The sequence below is a fragment of the Nelusetta ayraudi genome, unplaced genomic scaffold, assembly GCF_046127955.1.
Source record: "Nelusetta ayraudi isolate G7.1 ecotype Tasmania unplaced genomic scaffold, CSIRO-AGI_Nayr_v1 ptg000168l, whole genome shotgun sequence".
Taxonomy (NCBI): Eukaryota; Metazoa; Chordata; class Actinopteri; order Tetraodontiformes; family Monacanthidae; genus Nelusetta; species Nelusetta ayraudi.
Genome location: NW_027466218.1, coordinates 1876500 through 1890689, shown reverse-complemented (window position 1 = coordinate 1890689; position 14190 = coordinate 1876500). Strand labels below are relative to the sequence as shown.

The window sequence follows — 14190 nt, the reverse complement described above, 5'->3', positions numbered from 1 at the left end:
TTTCAAAAGTCCCTTTTGTTGGCACTTCAGCAACAGATAATTATATATATAGTCACTCCCATCCCCCTCCCCCCTCCTCCTTGGCAGTCGCTTTTATCCAGCTCATTCTGAAAAAGCCCGACTTCCTTCTCGGACAAATTGGGACATTGAAAAGGCAGATTGGACTGATGGTTTTTACATTTTGAATTGATGGCACATTAATCAGAGTAACTACGGCTATGGGAGAGGAGTCGCTTAAACAGCCGGCGAAAAAGCCGGCCATTTGTCTTTCGCCGGTAATATCACAAAAGTTATGTCGCGATATGGAATATATTCTCCCCGAAATGCATTAAAATCCGCACTAGACCTGCACGTTTTGGGGCCCCGGGGCAGAAAGTGCTGATCATTTTCAGGGAGTCGCGGCGGCGGGATCGTGTAAGACACCGTTTAATGTCTTGGAGTCTCTAACGAGTCAGTTTACTGCGACACTCAACGTTTTTTTTTTTTTTTTTTTAAACGTTAAATTCTTTCAATTTTTGAGAATATCGTGCGTCAGTTTGACAGCGGGAGTCGGTTCAGCCTGTAATTCCTGCTTCTTTGACTCGCCGTCTAATTGAATGTTTATCATATGATCCACAGCTTCGTGGAAAAGTCGGAGGTTTGTTGTTTTCCTTTCCACCCCCCCCCCAGGACTGCCCCATCTCCCCACCACCCCCTCCTCCCCTCTATGCCCGGGCCCCCCCGTCCGCTGTCAGATCATTAACGGCAGGAAATTAAAGCGCGAGTGGAGCCAGACGATCTTCAGATCTAACTCAGTGAATTAAGAATTTATTTCCACCGGCTCTCTGCCTCTGTGATTGCGAGAAAAGGTGGAGAGACAAAACAGACGAGCCGAACGTCTTTCAGTGTTTCACTCGACGCGCTTCGGGGAAAAGACGCAATTTCCTGCCCGTGAAAGATACGACACGCGGGAGTGTTTCTCCCGTCCCTGATGGATTCCAGTCGAATTCTTTACAAAGATCATTGGACTATAATTTAGTAATATCTGCTCTAAATGAAAACAAACTACATGCTTTTTTTTAAATATGATACAAACTGATTCATTTTGTGATCCCCCCCCCCCCTTACCCCTCCAACAAGCTAGTTTAATTAGCATAGTCATGCTAATTTGGCAGTTGTAATGACGCAGACACCCTTAATTGCGGTTTAATTAAAAATTAAACAACTTTTTTAAAAAAAATTTGGAAGCTGACATGCCAAAGCCATATTCCCACTTTGTTTATAAAGTGGTCCGGCCAACGCCAAATTAATTTCCGCTGCCCAGCGTGTCCTGGTGGTATTGATAAAGGCCCCGCAGAGGGATGTAATTCTCTCCCACTCTTTCCCTCCGCTGGCCGTGTTTACACACAGCAAGCACAAATGCGGCGGCCGCCCGACTTTTCACGCCGATGCCTCCGTCTCCGTTCATGAACCGCACGAAACCGTCCCAATCCCGGCCAGGATTCCCATCTCCCGTCCTTTTGATTAAAGGACCAAACTAACAGGCTCCGTCTCGTCGGGGAACCTGTGCGGGGCCGGGAGAGACCTCAGAAGCCATTAAATTGCAAATGTGTAATAATTTGCCGAAGGGTTTCTGTCCAACTCATTCCCGGGGCTGATTTGTGCATCGAGGCAACGCTGCGAATGGGCGAGAGCGAAACCCAGCTGAGCCCACCGGCGAGGTGCGGGGGAAAACACCCGGGCCGCCGCCGCCGCCGCCCGCGAAAAAACCAAAGCCTGTATTTACATCAGCGCATGCACGCACGCACACATCACACACACACACGCACGCGCTCACGCAAATGAAATAAAATAAACCTCATGGCAAACTTGCGCGCTGCTTCTCATTCAGTCGGCAATCTGCTCAGAATCAGAGGCAGACAGCACGTGATAATTCAATGAGCAGCTGGGCCGGCCCATCGCGCTGAAGGAGGACCAGGCACTCAGGAGAAGGATGCGGGCGGTGGGGCGGCGGCGGGGCAGCGAGGCTGGAGTGGTTTTTGATCAGCGAGTCCTAATTCCTAAACCCGAAACGTAAACATACTTTCAGTGAAACGGCAAAAACAAAAGAATCTCATCGGCCTCCGTCTGCACGAGGGAAGACCTTCAAAACAAGACGGGAGGAACAATCGCGCAAATTAAATTTCTGAGCTGCTGCTTCTGTGTTTGTTTGTTAGTGTGCGTGTTGATAAAACCACGGAGAGCATCATGCTTGTTACACGAACCCGTGTGATTTTTCGGGAGTTGCTCTAACCAGGCGCCGGAGCAGCAGAACCTCGGCAGTTTTCATTCCGTCCGCAGCTCTCTGGGAGGTTACACGCCCTCATTTTACGCCACTGCAGCACAAAAGTTTTTGCCTCAAACCAAATTTTTTTTGGGGGGGAGGGGATTGAATATAAATGCTTTGCAGGTCAAGATATTTTATTAATAATACGCAGGAAAAGGTTCTAGCTTTTCTTCTTTGGGAGGGGCTTTTCGGAAAAGTGCTTTGGTGCAACAACAGTTTGAGTTTAAATCTGAAAAAAAGAGAAGAATAAAGAAAAACAGGCAAACAACATGAAAAACATGTTTTCACTGGACCCAACTACTGTAACTACTGCGTAGTTTATTTTTTGTACTGTTTTTAGTGCTGCAACAGTGTAGATTCCAAATTTGGGCTCAATGAAGTACATCTATCTATCTATCTATCTATCTATCTATCTGTGCAACCTGCCACTGCTGCTGCATTATAATGTAACATTACTCATCTGCAGCCAGAAAGAAATCTGCACGTGCGCACTCATCAGTGACTGCGCACGCTGACGCCCACTCGGCTTCAACTTCTGAAGTTCAAGAAGCGCTTTTGTCAATTTCTTTTTTCTGATCCACAGGAAACAATAAAAAAAACGGACGCAGGAAGCGTTAATAACCGCGAGAGACGACCTCGACGACGCCCGTTCACTTTTCCGCTGCGCGTTCATTTATCTCTCGGATTCGGCTGCTTGTTTTAAAAGGTTATTTATTATTCAGGGCGTCGCGTACGATGATGAACCACACCCGGCGCCATCCATCTCGGACGGAGGACGCGCTCACTGAGGGGTTGAGGAGGAGGGCCGTGAAGGGGGCGGGGCCTTCCTTCAGCAGCTGACATCTATTGGCACTTCCTGTTGCGGGACAATGCAACAGGAAGCTGCAGGAGTGAACAACGCAGCGTTTACTTCTGTGACACGTCGGGAGGAAGAAGAAACAACGAGATGATCCTGCGGCTCAAAAGAAAGACGTTCGTCCAATTAGAACCTTCCTGTTTTTTTTTGTTTTTTTTTACTGTGAGACAACAGTAGCTATCTATTGCTCAAGAATGATTGTTATCTTTTTCTCTTTGATGACTTTTAAAAAATATTCCGTCTCCTCCTCCCTCAAAACATAACGCTTCATTTTCACCGGAAGGGAACTGGTCACGTGACCCCCGTACGTCACGTCCGCTGACGTGTAAATGCGAAAAAAGTGTTTCCATGACACAATTGTGATATACGTCTGACAAACCACCTCATGAGAGCGTCAAAACCTTTTCGCCACGTTTGAGAGGTTTTTCAACGTTTCCATGACCAGTTTTCTAATTGCGATATTCAGGTTTTGCTGAATTCCCGGGGTCATGGATACGCAGCTACTTCGCTTACTTCGCCCCTCCCACCCACCTCCAACGTACACACACACACACACCACCACCACCACCACGTGGATTCAGGGGAGGGAGGGGGGCGGGGTCCAATTCTGCCGGCCTCCCGGCCCTGGAAGGTCACTGCCGGCCGTCCCGGCGTGATGACCACCGAGCGCCGCTTAAATCTGGCAAAACGCGGCCGATAAATCAGAGCAGAGGACGGAGGGGTCGCTCGGCGGCCGGCGTGGAAGTGGGCCAGCGGCCATCAATCTGCCACGGCGACATCTGTCTCTCCCGCTCCCTCGCTCCTTCTAACTCTCCTCCTGCCCGTCGCTTTCTTCCCTCTCTCTTCTTCTTCATCCTCCTCATCATCAGCTCCTCCTCCTTCCCCCTGTCGGTTCTTCTCACCGCCTGTCGTTGAACAAATCCGAGCCTCCATTTTTTTCCCGGTTTGCACCTCTCGCTGTAATCTGCGCTCTGTTCCTTGTGCATCGCTCTGCCCCTTGATATTCTTTGTCTCTCTTTGTGTGCGTGTGTGTGTGTGTGTGTGTGTGCTTGTGCGTGCAAGTGTGCTCCTCTTTCTCCTCCTCCGCCCCCTCCTTCTTCCACGGATCTCCCTCGCCTCTTTTCACGCATTCTCTCTTACATCATCCCTGTTTCAACATCCCTCTAACTCCCCCCCACCCTCTCTCCTTTCCCTCCCCCTCCCTCCCTCCCTCCCACCTCCCTCTGTCTTGAGCTCCTTGTCGTTTTACGCACTCTTGCACCATCTCCCTCTGCAGCGATATGTTTTGGTCTATCTGCTCTCCAACCAGCAGCAGGATGGGATAAAGCCTTGATGTACTTTACTTTCAATGCGGAGCCAATGTGATCTGAATGGCAAAATTCTTGATAGCAAAGCAGGGGGGAGGAGGGGGTGACACGGACCCGGCGGGGGACAAGCACACATTCAAAAAGCTCATCAGTTGCCTTGCCTTTTTTTTTTTTAATAAATAAAGTGCAAAATATAAGGAGAGACTCCTCGCTGCTCTGCTGACTTTACAAGTTTCTGCTTTTGGCAACGACAGATAATTGTGCTTTAAATGTAAAAATGCTGACTCAAAGTGTGACAAGCCTAATCTGCAACTAGCCATTTTTTTTTAATTTTTTTTTTTTAATTTAAAGTTGATTTCTTGTATCAGTTATCGTGGTTGGGAGCATCTTGCCTTGCATTTAGAAGCTGAAGCTTCTAAAAAAAAAAAAAAAGGAAAAAAAGTAACCCGAGAAAAAATACAAAAACAAAAAAAAAAACAACCCCCAAAACAAACAAACTTGCGCATGACTTATTAATCCCCGTCCATTTACCGAATCAAACGCGCCTCTGAATAATTGAGGGAGATCTTTGAAAGGACCCTAACCTCCATTCCCACCTTCCTCCGACAAGTCCTCGCGGTGCATTTTTAATTGGAGGGCATGAAAAAGGCATGAAGGAGAGACGGCCGAGGGAGTGAAATTGAATCAGGGCCGCTCGAACCCGGCGGCCGCCTGATCGTCGAGGTGGGGAGAGGCTAAGTGCACGTGTGGCTCAACAAGCCGTGTGCGCTCGTCGGCCGGGACAAACACAACATGACTCGTGTAGCCGCCGCCTCCCGGAGTCTCCCAGCAGGCAGACCCAGATATGCCACCTCCAGTTATGTTTAGCAATTTGGCTGAAAATAAACATCAATTCAACTTTCTATGAACCATAAATCTCCAGAGTGGGCTGATTTGTTTGGCGCATATGAGCCAATTGCGGCGGGGGCTAAAAAGAATTGAATGGCGAAGCGCTCAAGCTCGCCCGCAAGAGGTAATAACAACGATTGCATTTTTGTTTCTTACCCTGCGACGATAAAAAAAAAGTTGACCTTGAAAGAACAATGAAAGAAATGTCATAAAACAGAAAGAGACATTTAAATATGAGGATCAGGTTTTGGAGGAGAATAGGAAATGGGACGTCATGCTCGATGAATAAACATGTGGCTGTGAGAAACTTTGGGGGATTCAGGTTTTCTGTTCTTTTTTTTCCCCTCTCTTCATAATGCTGCTGTGTCATGCTGCTGTATTTATTTATTTCTTTTATTTCTCATCGAGAGACTCTCTGCTGCAGGGAGATGATGCATTTTCATGCAGGCACTGAAGGTGATGACAGGTTTGGTCAAAAGATAGGAAAAAAAGTAGAGAAATTTCTGAAATTTAAATGTTGCGTCCCATTTTGCACCAAACACTGCTCTGGTTTTTCTGCAGTAAAGGGGGAGAAGAATAGAAGGAAAAAAAAAAAAAAAAACGCTGCCGTAAAATGAGATAAAAATAATGAACACATGGAGGGAAAATGTAAGTGTGAATTTGAATGAATGATAACAAAGAAACAACTAAATCTCACATGCTAACAATAATAAAATGGGCGGACGTGTATTTTCTCCTGAAAGATCATAGAAAAAGAAAATGCAGGGCATCTCCCCACAGGAAGCTTCATTATAAGGAATGATAATAATATTAATAACAATAAAAAAAAACATCAGGGGGACAAAAGTAAAACCTCTGTCGGAAGATGAAAGTCTTTCCCAACGTTTGTAAAGTGTTGCGTTCTCCCCTGTGCAGAGCCCACCGCTGCTCGGAGCGAGGCGGGGAGTGGGACGGCGGTGAGCTGGGAATGGGGTGGGGGGGTGGGGGGAGTAGGGATAGGAGGGGTTGAGGGGGATTGAGGGGGGAGGGTGGTCTCGGGTGTGGCATTAGGTATGACTAAAAGATTGAGGAGGCCCGAGGCGTCGAGCAGGGCTTCAACGAGGCAACAGAGCACAATAACACGTGGCTGATGCAAGAGGCTCAAACACTGGTGAAAAGGAAACACATTAAATAATAATCTCCAAGAAATATGTGTCAAAAATCCTTTTTTTTTTTTTTTTTTTGGATGCACCATTCATTCTTCCTCTGAATGAATGTTGCGTCTCGGTCATAACGCTACGACTGAACAGAAACACTGCAAAAAGTGGGGAAGGAGGTTCAGCTTGGATCTATCTATCCATCTATCTATCCATCTATCCACTGTGTGTGAAATTTGTTGAGATCAGCAACCCCCCCACCCCCCCACACCCGACACCCATCCCACCCGATGATGATGACCACAAATCTTGCCGCTGCTCTTCTCCACAGGTCAGCACTGCCGTCCACAGTGAGCCATGACTTCGCCACGTGGAACTATTAACTACGTGGTAACGAGTGAGGCGGAGGGGGTGGGGGGGGTGGTAATGCTGACCGCGCCACTTTACTGTATGATACATGAACATGAGTGAAGTGTGCGTTGGCGTGTGTGTGTGACGCGCGCCTGATGGTAAAAGTTCCTCGTCAAGAAAGTAAAGCGTGACTATAGGGGTATACATGTGTGTGTATATATGTATATATGTGGGTGTATATATATTTATATATGTATATATGTGGGTGTATATATATATATAAATATATATATATATATATATATATATATATATATATATATATATATTTGTATGTATATGTATATATATATATTTTATAATGAAGGGTATATGTGTGTGTGTGCGTGTGTGTATATATATTTATTCATTTTTTCACCTTTGCAATGGATTCCTCGAACGTGTGTCAGCTCGTCGCTCTTTGTGACGTGGAAGAAGGTGAACATGACGGTGGAGCCGTTGCTACAACGCCCCCCTCCCCCCTCCCCCCTCCCCCGCCTGTAAAGGTCAGCGCTTTTAATGAGGAGGCCGGCGGGTGAGGTCAGAGCGGCCGCAGGGCTCCACCTCCCTGACAGGCCTCACCACTCCGAGCCCGCTGTTAGCAGCATGCTAATCCTGGCCGGCCCCTTTTGACTGTGACTAACTGGCCCCCCCGCTCGGTCATCAGCTGCCGCACCACACCCCCTCCCGCCCCCACCCATCGGTCCGGTCCTCTCCAATAATAACAACGGCCGCCCGGCCGGCCAGCGCCGCCTTGACAACGGCCCTCGCGACAGATTAGGCTCACTGCTCCGCCTCCTGTTTCTACCAACTAGACCCACGTCCCCTCCTCCCCCCAGGATCCACGTTCAGCCAGGGCAGATGGGGGGGGGGGGGGGGGAGGTGGGGCGCGGCGGTGTGGCGCTGGCGCCTGGGTGCACGTTCGGCAAGGGGGCGACCTCCTCCGTGACACATGCTGCCATTCTCCCCGACAAAACACTCAGAATCGATTGCGACGCGCCCTCGTAGAAATGGGGCACGATGTGGGGCCTGAGCGCGCATTCTGAGCCGAGCTGAGTGGAGGATTGTGGACGGGGAGGGGGTTGGGGGGGGGGGTGGAGGGGTTGGGAAGCACGCAGGAACGCGTGCGCACACACACACACACACACACACACACACACACACACAGACACACACACAGACACTCCAGTCCAAATCCAATAGGAGAGGGGAGGGGGGGATCCCACTGAGAGGATGATGCAAAGAGAGTGAAATGTTTCGGCCGGAACACACGCTGCATTAACGCAGACCTGCAGGCCCCGAAAAGAAGAAAAACACACACACTCACGCACACACACACCTTCCTTCCTTTGTTCAAAAACAATTCTGGTTTTAATCTTTGCGTTTTTTTTTCCTCAAAGGGGGGTAACTTCACTAATGGCAACCTATAACGACTAATTGCCCGCAATAAAAACGCAGCGGGTGCTTTTTTTTTTTTTTTTCCCTTCCCTTCACGTGTTTTGGAATCTGGACCTCCCGGGCCAAAATAGACGTCGCCTCCTCCGAATTCCTGACATGTGGAAACACGGCGGGCGTTCAGCGGGGAACCATAACTGCTTTTACGGCCCCGCGCGGATTACGCCGCCCATCTGTGGCGTGTCAGATGAGCGTCGGTCATTACGCCGCGTGTCCACTTGTTTGATGTCGGGATTCATTAATCTTTAATGATCGTGTCGTTTTCTCAAGCATTGATATCAAACCAGCCAAAGCGTTGGACAGGCGCGGCGTTCTCATCAATCACTACAGTCACAGGATGGACTGTTTGGCTCCGATCGAAATGAAGTTTTCACGCCGCGGCTCTGACTTTGAGCAATCGTCTGGCGGCGTCGCTCGGCTTTGAACCGCCTGAACCCGCCGCACGAGGCGGGACTGGGACTGGGGAGAGCCGCCGCTAATGTATTGAGTTTGCCAAGGAACTTTCTATATTACTCGCATTAAATTAGCGCCGGATGAAGCAACGGCGGTAAAGCAAACGCGGTGACAGTTTGCGCTGCCTTGGGGGGGGGGGAACGGCAGAGCGACGTGGGGGTGGGTGGGTGAGTGAGTGGGTGGGTGGCTGGGGGAGAGGGAGAGGGGAAGGGGGAGGGGGGCACCATCTCTCGCTGCTGTGACGCAGACAAACAGGGGGGGGGGGGGTGGCGAAACTTTCCGCTACCGACGGGCTTTCATCGTCGCCGCCGCCGCTCAGCCGCTCAGCCGACCAGGTGATTGTCAATCATTCATGACGGCGTCCTGGATCCCCCACCCCGGCTCCTGTGCTGCAATGCCGGGCGAGGAAAGAGGGGGAGGGAGGGCGGTGGGGGGTGGGGGGGGGGGGTAGTGGTGGTCCTCGTGAGCCGTCCCTCTCAGCCCCCATTGTGCTCGCTAGCAGCTGCAGCAGCCACAGCAGCAGCCACAGCAGCAGGAATACCAGCAGCAGCAGCAGCAGCAGCAGCAGCAGCAGCAGCAGCAGCAGCAGCCGGTGACCATTATAAATGGCCTCTATTAGCATGGCTCGGGTGCAGAGGGGAGAGAAATAAAATCATTGGGAGAATGTGGGACCCTGCGCCTGCTCCCAGCCTCCGCAGGGCCCCGTCCCGCTCCCCTCCACCCCTCCATTCTGAGGGGACAGAATCCTAAAGACTAGATTACGAGTGATACATGGAGTCATTACGGGGAGGGTTATGGCAACGGTATCGCAGGCGCGGCTGACAATGGCTGTAATGGGGGGGGTCTCTTTCTTCGGGAGGCAGCATTACCATAGCGCAGGCTGCTTCTTTAGTCTCGCAGATGTACGGCACAAGCAGGAGGGAGGGGCGTTTATTAACTGCCACAGCTCTTTGGAACTAAAGAAAAGAAAAATAAACTATATCATCTAAGCTGCGAGCAGCGATTACTCCTCTGTAGCGGCGTGTCTCTGGCTTCGGGTTAAAGGAATGCAACAGTATCCCCAGGTGAGACTTTACATTGTTAGCGGTGACAGTTACCGAGAATGGGCTATTCTTTTTTTTTCCTCAACAAAAAAAATGCACCCAGCAACATATAGGTGGCAAACTATCATCGGCAGAAAGGCTTCATGCTGCCCCGCCGGACGACAACACGGTGGCTTTTCAGTGGAAAAATAAAAATAAAAAATGCAACACATTAGTTCAGCACCGCAGACAAACGAGCCGAGAGAGTTTCTGTCAGTGTTTCACACCTTAAAGCGTTTGTACGCCCTCCACTCGGCTCCCTCTGCTCTCGCAAGACTGGATGGAGGGATGCAACATGCACTCTCATTATTTAAGAAAAAAAAAAATCCCCACCCTGGCAACCTTTAATCAAAAAAAAAAGTTAACTGATTTGAATGGCCCGGATTTTATGGGACAAAGACCAAATAAACGCAGCGTGAATAATTTGTCGTCGGAATGTTTGCATATTTTCCCCTGCAAGTCTATTTACTCTGGTGTCAAACTGTGATAGCTTCCTCCACCTGATATACGTTGTGCTGTGCAGTCGCCAATAAGCCCAGCACGGCGGCGGCGGGCGTGCACTCAGTCACTTTGCTGGTTACTTACGGTGGAGGGGTGAGGGAGGAAGGGGGGGGGGGGGGGGGGGTTGGGGGGGCATGGCGGCTTTAGTGCTAATTTGGGAATCTCTGCGCGCAAACTGCAGGTCACTGGCTTTCCGTGGAGGGGAGGCCGGCCTTGGAGCCAGCGAGCCGGGGAGCTGCCGCCGCCCCCAGCTAGTTAAAATATGAGCGCGGCGGGGGGCTCGCTAATGAAAGCGAGGGCCCGGGCCGGGGAGCAGGGCTGTATATCGCGGTGAGGAGACAGTTCTTAGAATCAGCTGGTGAGCCGTGCCTCCAGTTCTGGGGCCACTGGTGATTAACTGTCCAACAGGGAGTCTCTACTACAGCTGGGCTATTAATAAAAGATAACCCCTCCCTCTTCTCCTTCTCTTTGGCTTCCCGCACGCCCGCTGACAGGACAGTCTCCGCCCTCCGGAGTTATTTGAATGTTATTATCATTTACTGACGCATGTCGCACATTGTTCACGCCATGCAGGCGGAGGGGGTGTGCCCTGGAAAAGAAGGGATCGAAGATGAGAGGGGCGAGTCAAAAAAAGAGAGAAAGAAAGAAAGAAAGTGATAGCTTATTCCTGACGGACCCCTCACACCCCTCCACTCCCCCAGGGAGACGTCCTGCAGGTATAGCAGATCAATTAGTGACCTCTCATTAGATGGTGCTTGGGCTGATTTGCAGAGAATGACTCTTCCCTCGAGAGAGAGGGGGTATAATAAAAAAAAATAAATAGTAAAAGGCAAGGGAGCATAAAAGAGGAGCCGTATAACGGAGCCATATAGTGAAAGCACGAGTCAATACATGGACGGCTGCTTGGGAAGGATTTGGACTCTTCTTCCTCTTCTTGTACACTTGAAACTGCATTCCCACTCCAGGCACCTGCAGCGCATGAAACGCTCGCGAGCCGCGCAGAGCTGTCCATCCAGAAAAGGCCTATACACACTCGTCTTGTGTTGAACACGTGCACACGCACGTACATGCGTGCACGCGTGCTACACCTCCCTCCCTCGTCATCCATCCATCCCCTCCCTCCCTCCCTACTCACGCACACTGCGAGAGAGTTATGGGCAACAGCGTGTACCGTGCTGCGGGCAATCAAACACTGGCTTCCCGCTATGGCAACGTGAGGTTAATGGCTTGAATTTAGCGCTGTGCTGAATGGAAGCACATTTTACAACCCCGCCGGACTGGGTGTGTGTGAACGCTCCCCGCGCGCACGCCACGCTGCCAAACGCGGGGACCCGCCGCCGCCGCCGCCGCCGCCGCCGCTGCTCCTCCTCGCGTAGAACCCCGAAATTTAAAAAACGCTGTCGTGACTCCCGATTCGTGACACTCTCGCGCTTTCCGGGACGATGGTGGCGGGCACAGAATTAAAGAAGCAGTGACAACTCAGACTATATATATATATATTTAAAAAAAAAAAAAAAATACATTAAAGATTTTTTGGTGCAACGAGGTTTTCGAACAAAAATAAATGAGTTTAAAGTCGTTGCAAAAAAAAAACAAAACAAAAAACAAAAACAAAAACAATTTCTTTCCTGGTCACGGCGCGATTGTGCGGGTTTAGTTACGAAATTGTGCATGGTTTAGGAATCTTCCCTCGGTGTCCCGCTGTTCAAAAAAAAAATAAATGAGTGGAGCCATAGTTGTGTCTCGGGGAATCTGCAAAAAAACAACACAACCCACCTTTGTGCATGCCCGTGAAGCGGTCCTTCAGCACAGTGAGCTCGTAGATCTTGCCGAACTCCTCGAAGAGGGGCCGGAGGTCCTTCTCGTCCAGGTTGCGGGGAATCTGACCGATGAAGAGTTTGATGGCATCGTGGTCCTTCATGGGGATGGTGGCCGGGCAGCCCATCGGGCTGTGGCTGTGGCTTAATCCGTTCACGAGCCCGTTCGTGCTGGCGGAGACCACGCCGACGCCGTGCACCGTGCCGTCCACCTGCCCGTTGGTTAAAGTTGCCATCTTCGGACCGGCCAGTGAGTTGGGATGGGTACAAACAAGCAGCGGCGGCGGCGGCTGGAGGAGACGGTGGTGGCGGAGATTCGTCTTTGCGAGTAGATAGATATGTACAAAAAAGGAAAAAAAGAAAAAAAAAAAAAAAGAAAAAAAAAACAGAGCTGGTGCGAGTCTTGGTTCAAAATTTGGTTCCGAGTCCAAGCCGCCGTGCCTCAGCTGGTTCCGCTCCCGTCCCCTCAAAGACAATATTTACAGTGATGTGAAGACACATGTAGCGTTGGGCGAAATACGCATATCAAAAGCGCGCCGATGCCGACGGTCCCCGGTGGAGGCTTTGATTCCTTATATTTACGTCCTGGCAAATAAGTCGTTCATTGATTTCGTAAAAGAGAGACGGAGGACAGGAGAGAGAGAGAGGCAGAGAGATGTGGGAGAGAGAGAGAGGGAGAGAGGGAGAGAGCGCGCTCGCTGTCTATTTACACCCACGTTCCCTCGTCCCAGCTTCTTGGCACCCTTTTCTTTTTTTCCCCCCGTTTTTTTTTTTTTGCATTGAGGACTCGGTATGGGTGTCTTCTCGGTTTAAACGGCAGGGCCGGCCCAAACTGCGACACAACGGCGGGGTGGTTTGCGCAGCGGAGCTCCGCACACGGAGCCGCGCGTCTCCCCAGTCCCCCCCTCCCCTTTCTCCGGCGAAGGCAGAGTGGTAGCTTCCATCGCGGGGAGAGGCGCTATAAATAGAGAAATATAGAGAATACGCTCCTTTGTGCTCCTGCTCACAAGCAAATAAGTACGTGCCCGTGAACTCAAGAATTTATTACTTCCTGACTGATACACGCACGCACGCGCGCGCGCGCACACACACACGCCCTTCTTTTCTTATGATTTGACCGCACACGGTTGCCTTAACAACCCGTTCGCAACTGAAACTTTCCATTCGTGTGTGAAATAATAAAGAGATGCGGAGGGTGAAAAATAATCAGCTGCGAGGTGGGATTAAATGCTTTCTGGATGTTTAACGGTGTTCTCTGTCATTCACAGCCTTCCTGCCCATCGTCCATGGCAGCAGCAGCAGCAGCAGCAGCAGCAGCAGCAGCAGCGTACCGGGGTGGTGGACAGCTCTGTGGTGCTGAAAATGCGCGACCGCAACCGACGAAAGCCGCAATGTCCTGATAGATAGAGGATTGTGGTTTATCTCCCCCTTTCTTTGTTTTCTGCCACTACACATCGTAGCGTATTTATCAATGGCCAAGACTAAGCTCGCGTGCCTCTGTTGCACCCCGCACCCCCACTCCCTCCCTCTCTGCAATTTCCAAAGTCATGTGGACTAGATGATTTGATATCCAGAGAGGGGAAGTCTGTGAGCACCGCCGAGTGGCGTACAGAGGGGGCACATCGAAGGGGAGGGAAAAAAAGAGGGGAAAAAGACAGGAGCAGAAAGAACTGAACGGGATGCAAAGAACTTGGCGTGAAGTCATGACTGTCGTATATTTTCTTTCAATCATAGGTTTTTTTTGGGTTGTGTGTGTGTTTTTTTTTTAGATGCAGCACAATTTAACTCAGAAATATTCGGTAGGATGTTCTATATTCAGCCTGTTTTCCTTGGCTTCACAGGGAAAAAAACATTTCAGGAATTAATCGTATTCCCACAAAAAGACAGTAAAAACGGTGTCAGGACCGAAACTGGTAAAGAAACAAGAGATAAAACAAAAACATTTATCATCAAGTGGCAGATTTTTGACTGACTAAGCAATTCAAAAATGGGCTGAATCA

The 14190-nt window shown here is 50.1% G+C and overlaps 1 protein-coding gene across 1 annotated transcript in view; it reads right to left on the bottom strand.

Annotated features, from left to right (window-relative positions):
• celf4 (CUGBP, Elav-like family member 4) overlaps positions 1-13248 on the bottom strand; it is a 91473-nt gene extending 78225 nt beyond the window's left edge. Inside the window, exon 1 of the mRNA XM_076014341.1 lies at positions 12150-13248. Within this exon, the coding sequence (XP_075870456.1) occupies positions 12150-12426 (277 nt within the window). The 5' untranslated portion in view covers positions 12427-13248. The remainder of the gene's footprint in view (positions 1-12149) is intronic.
• Positions 13249-14190: the final 942 nt, after the last annotated feature.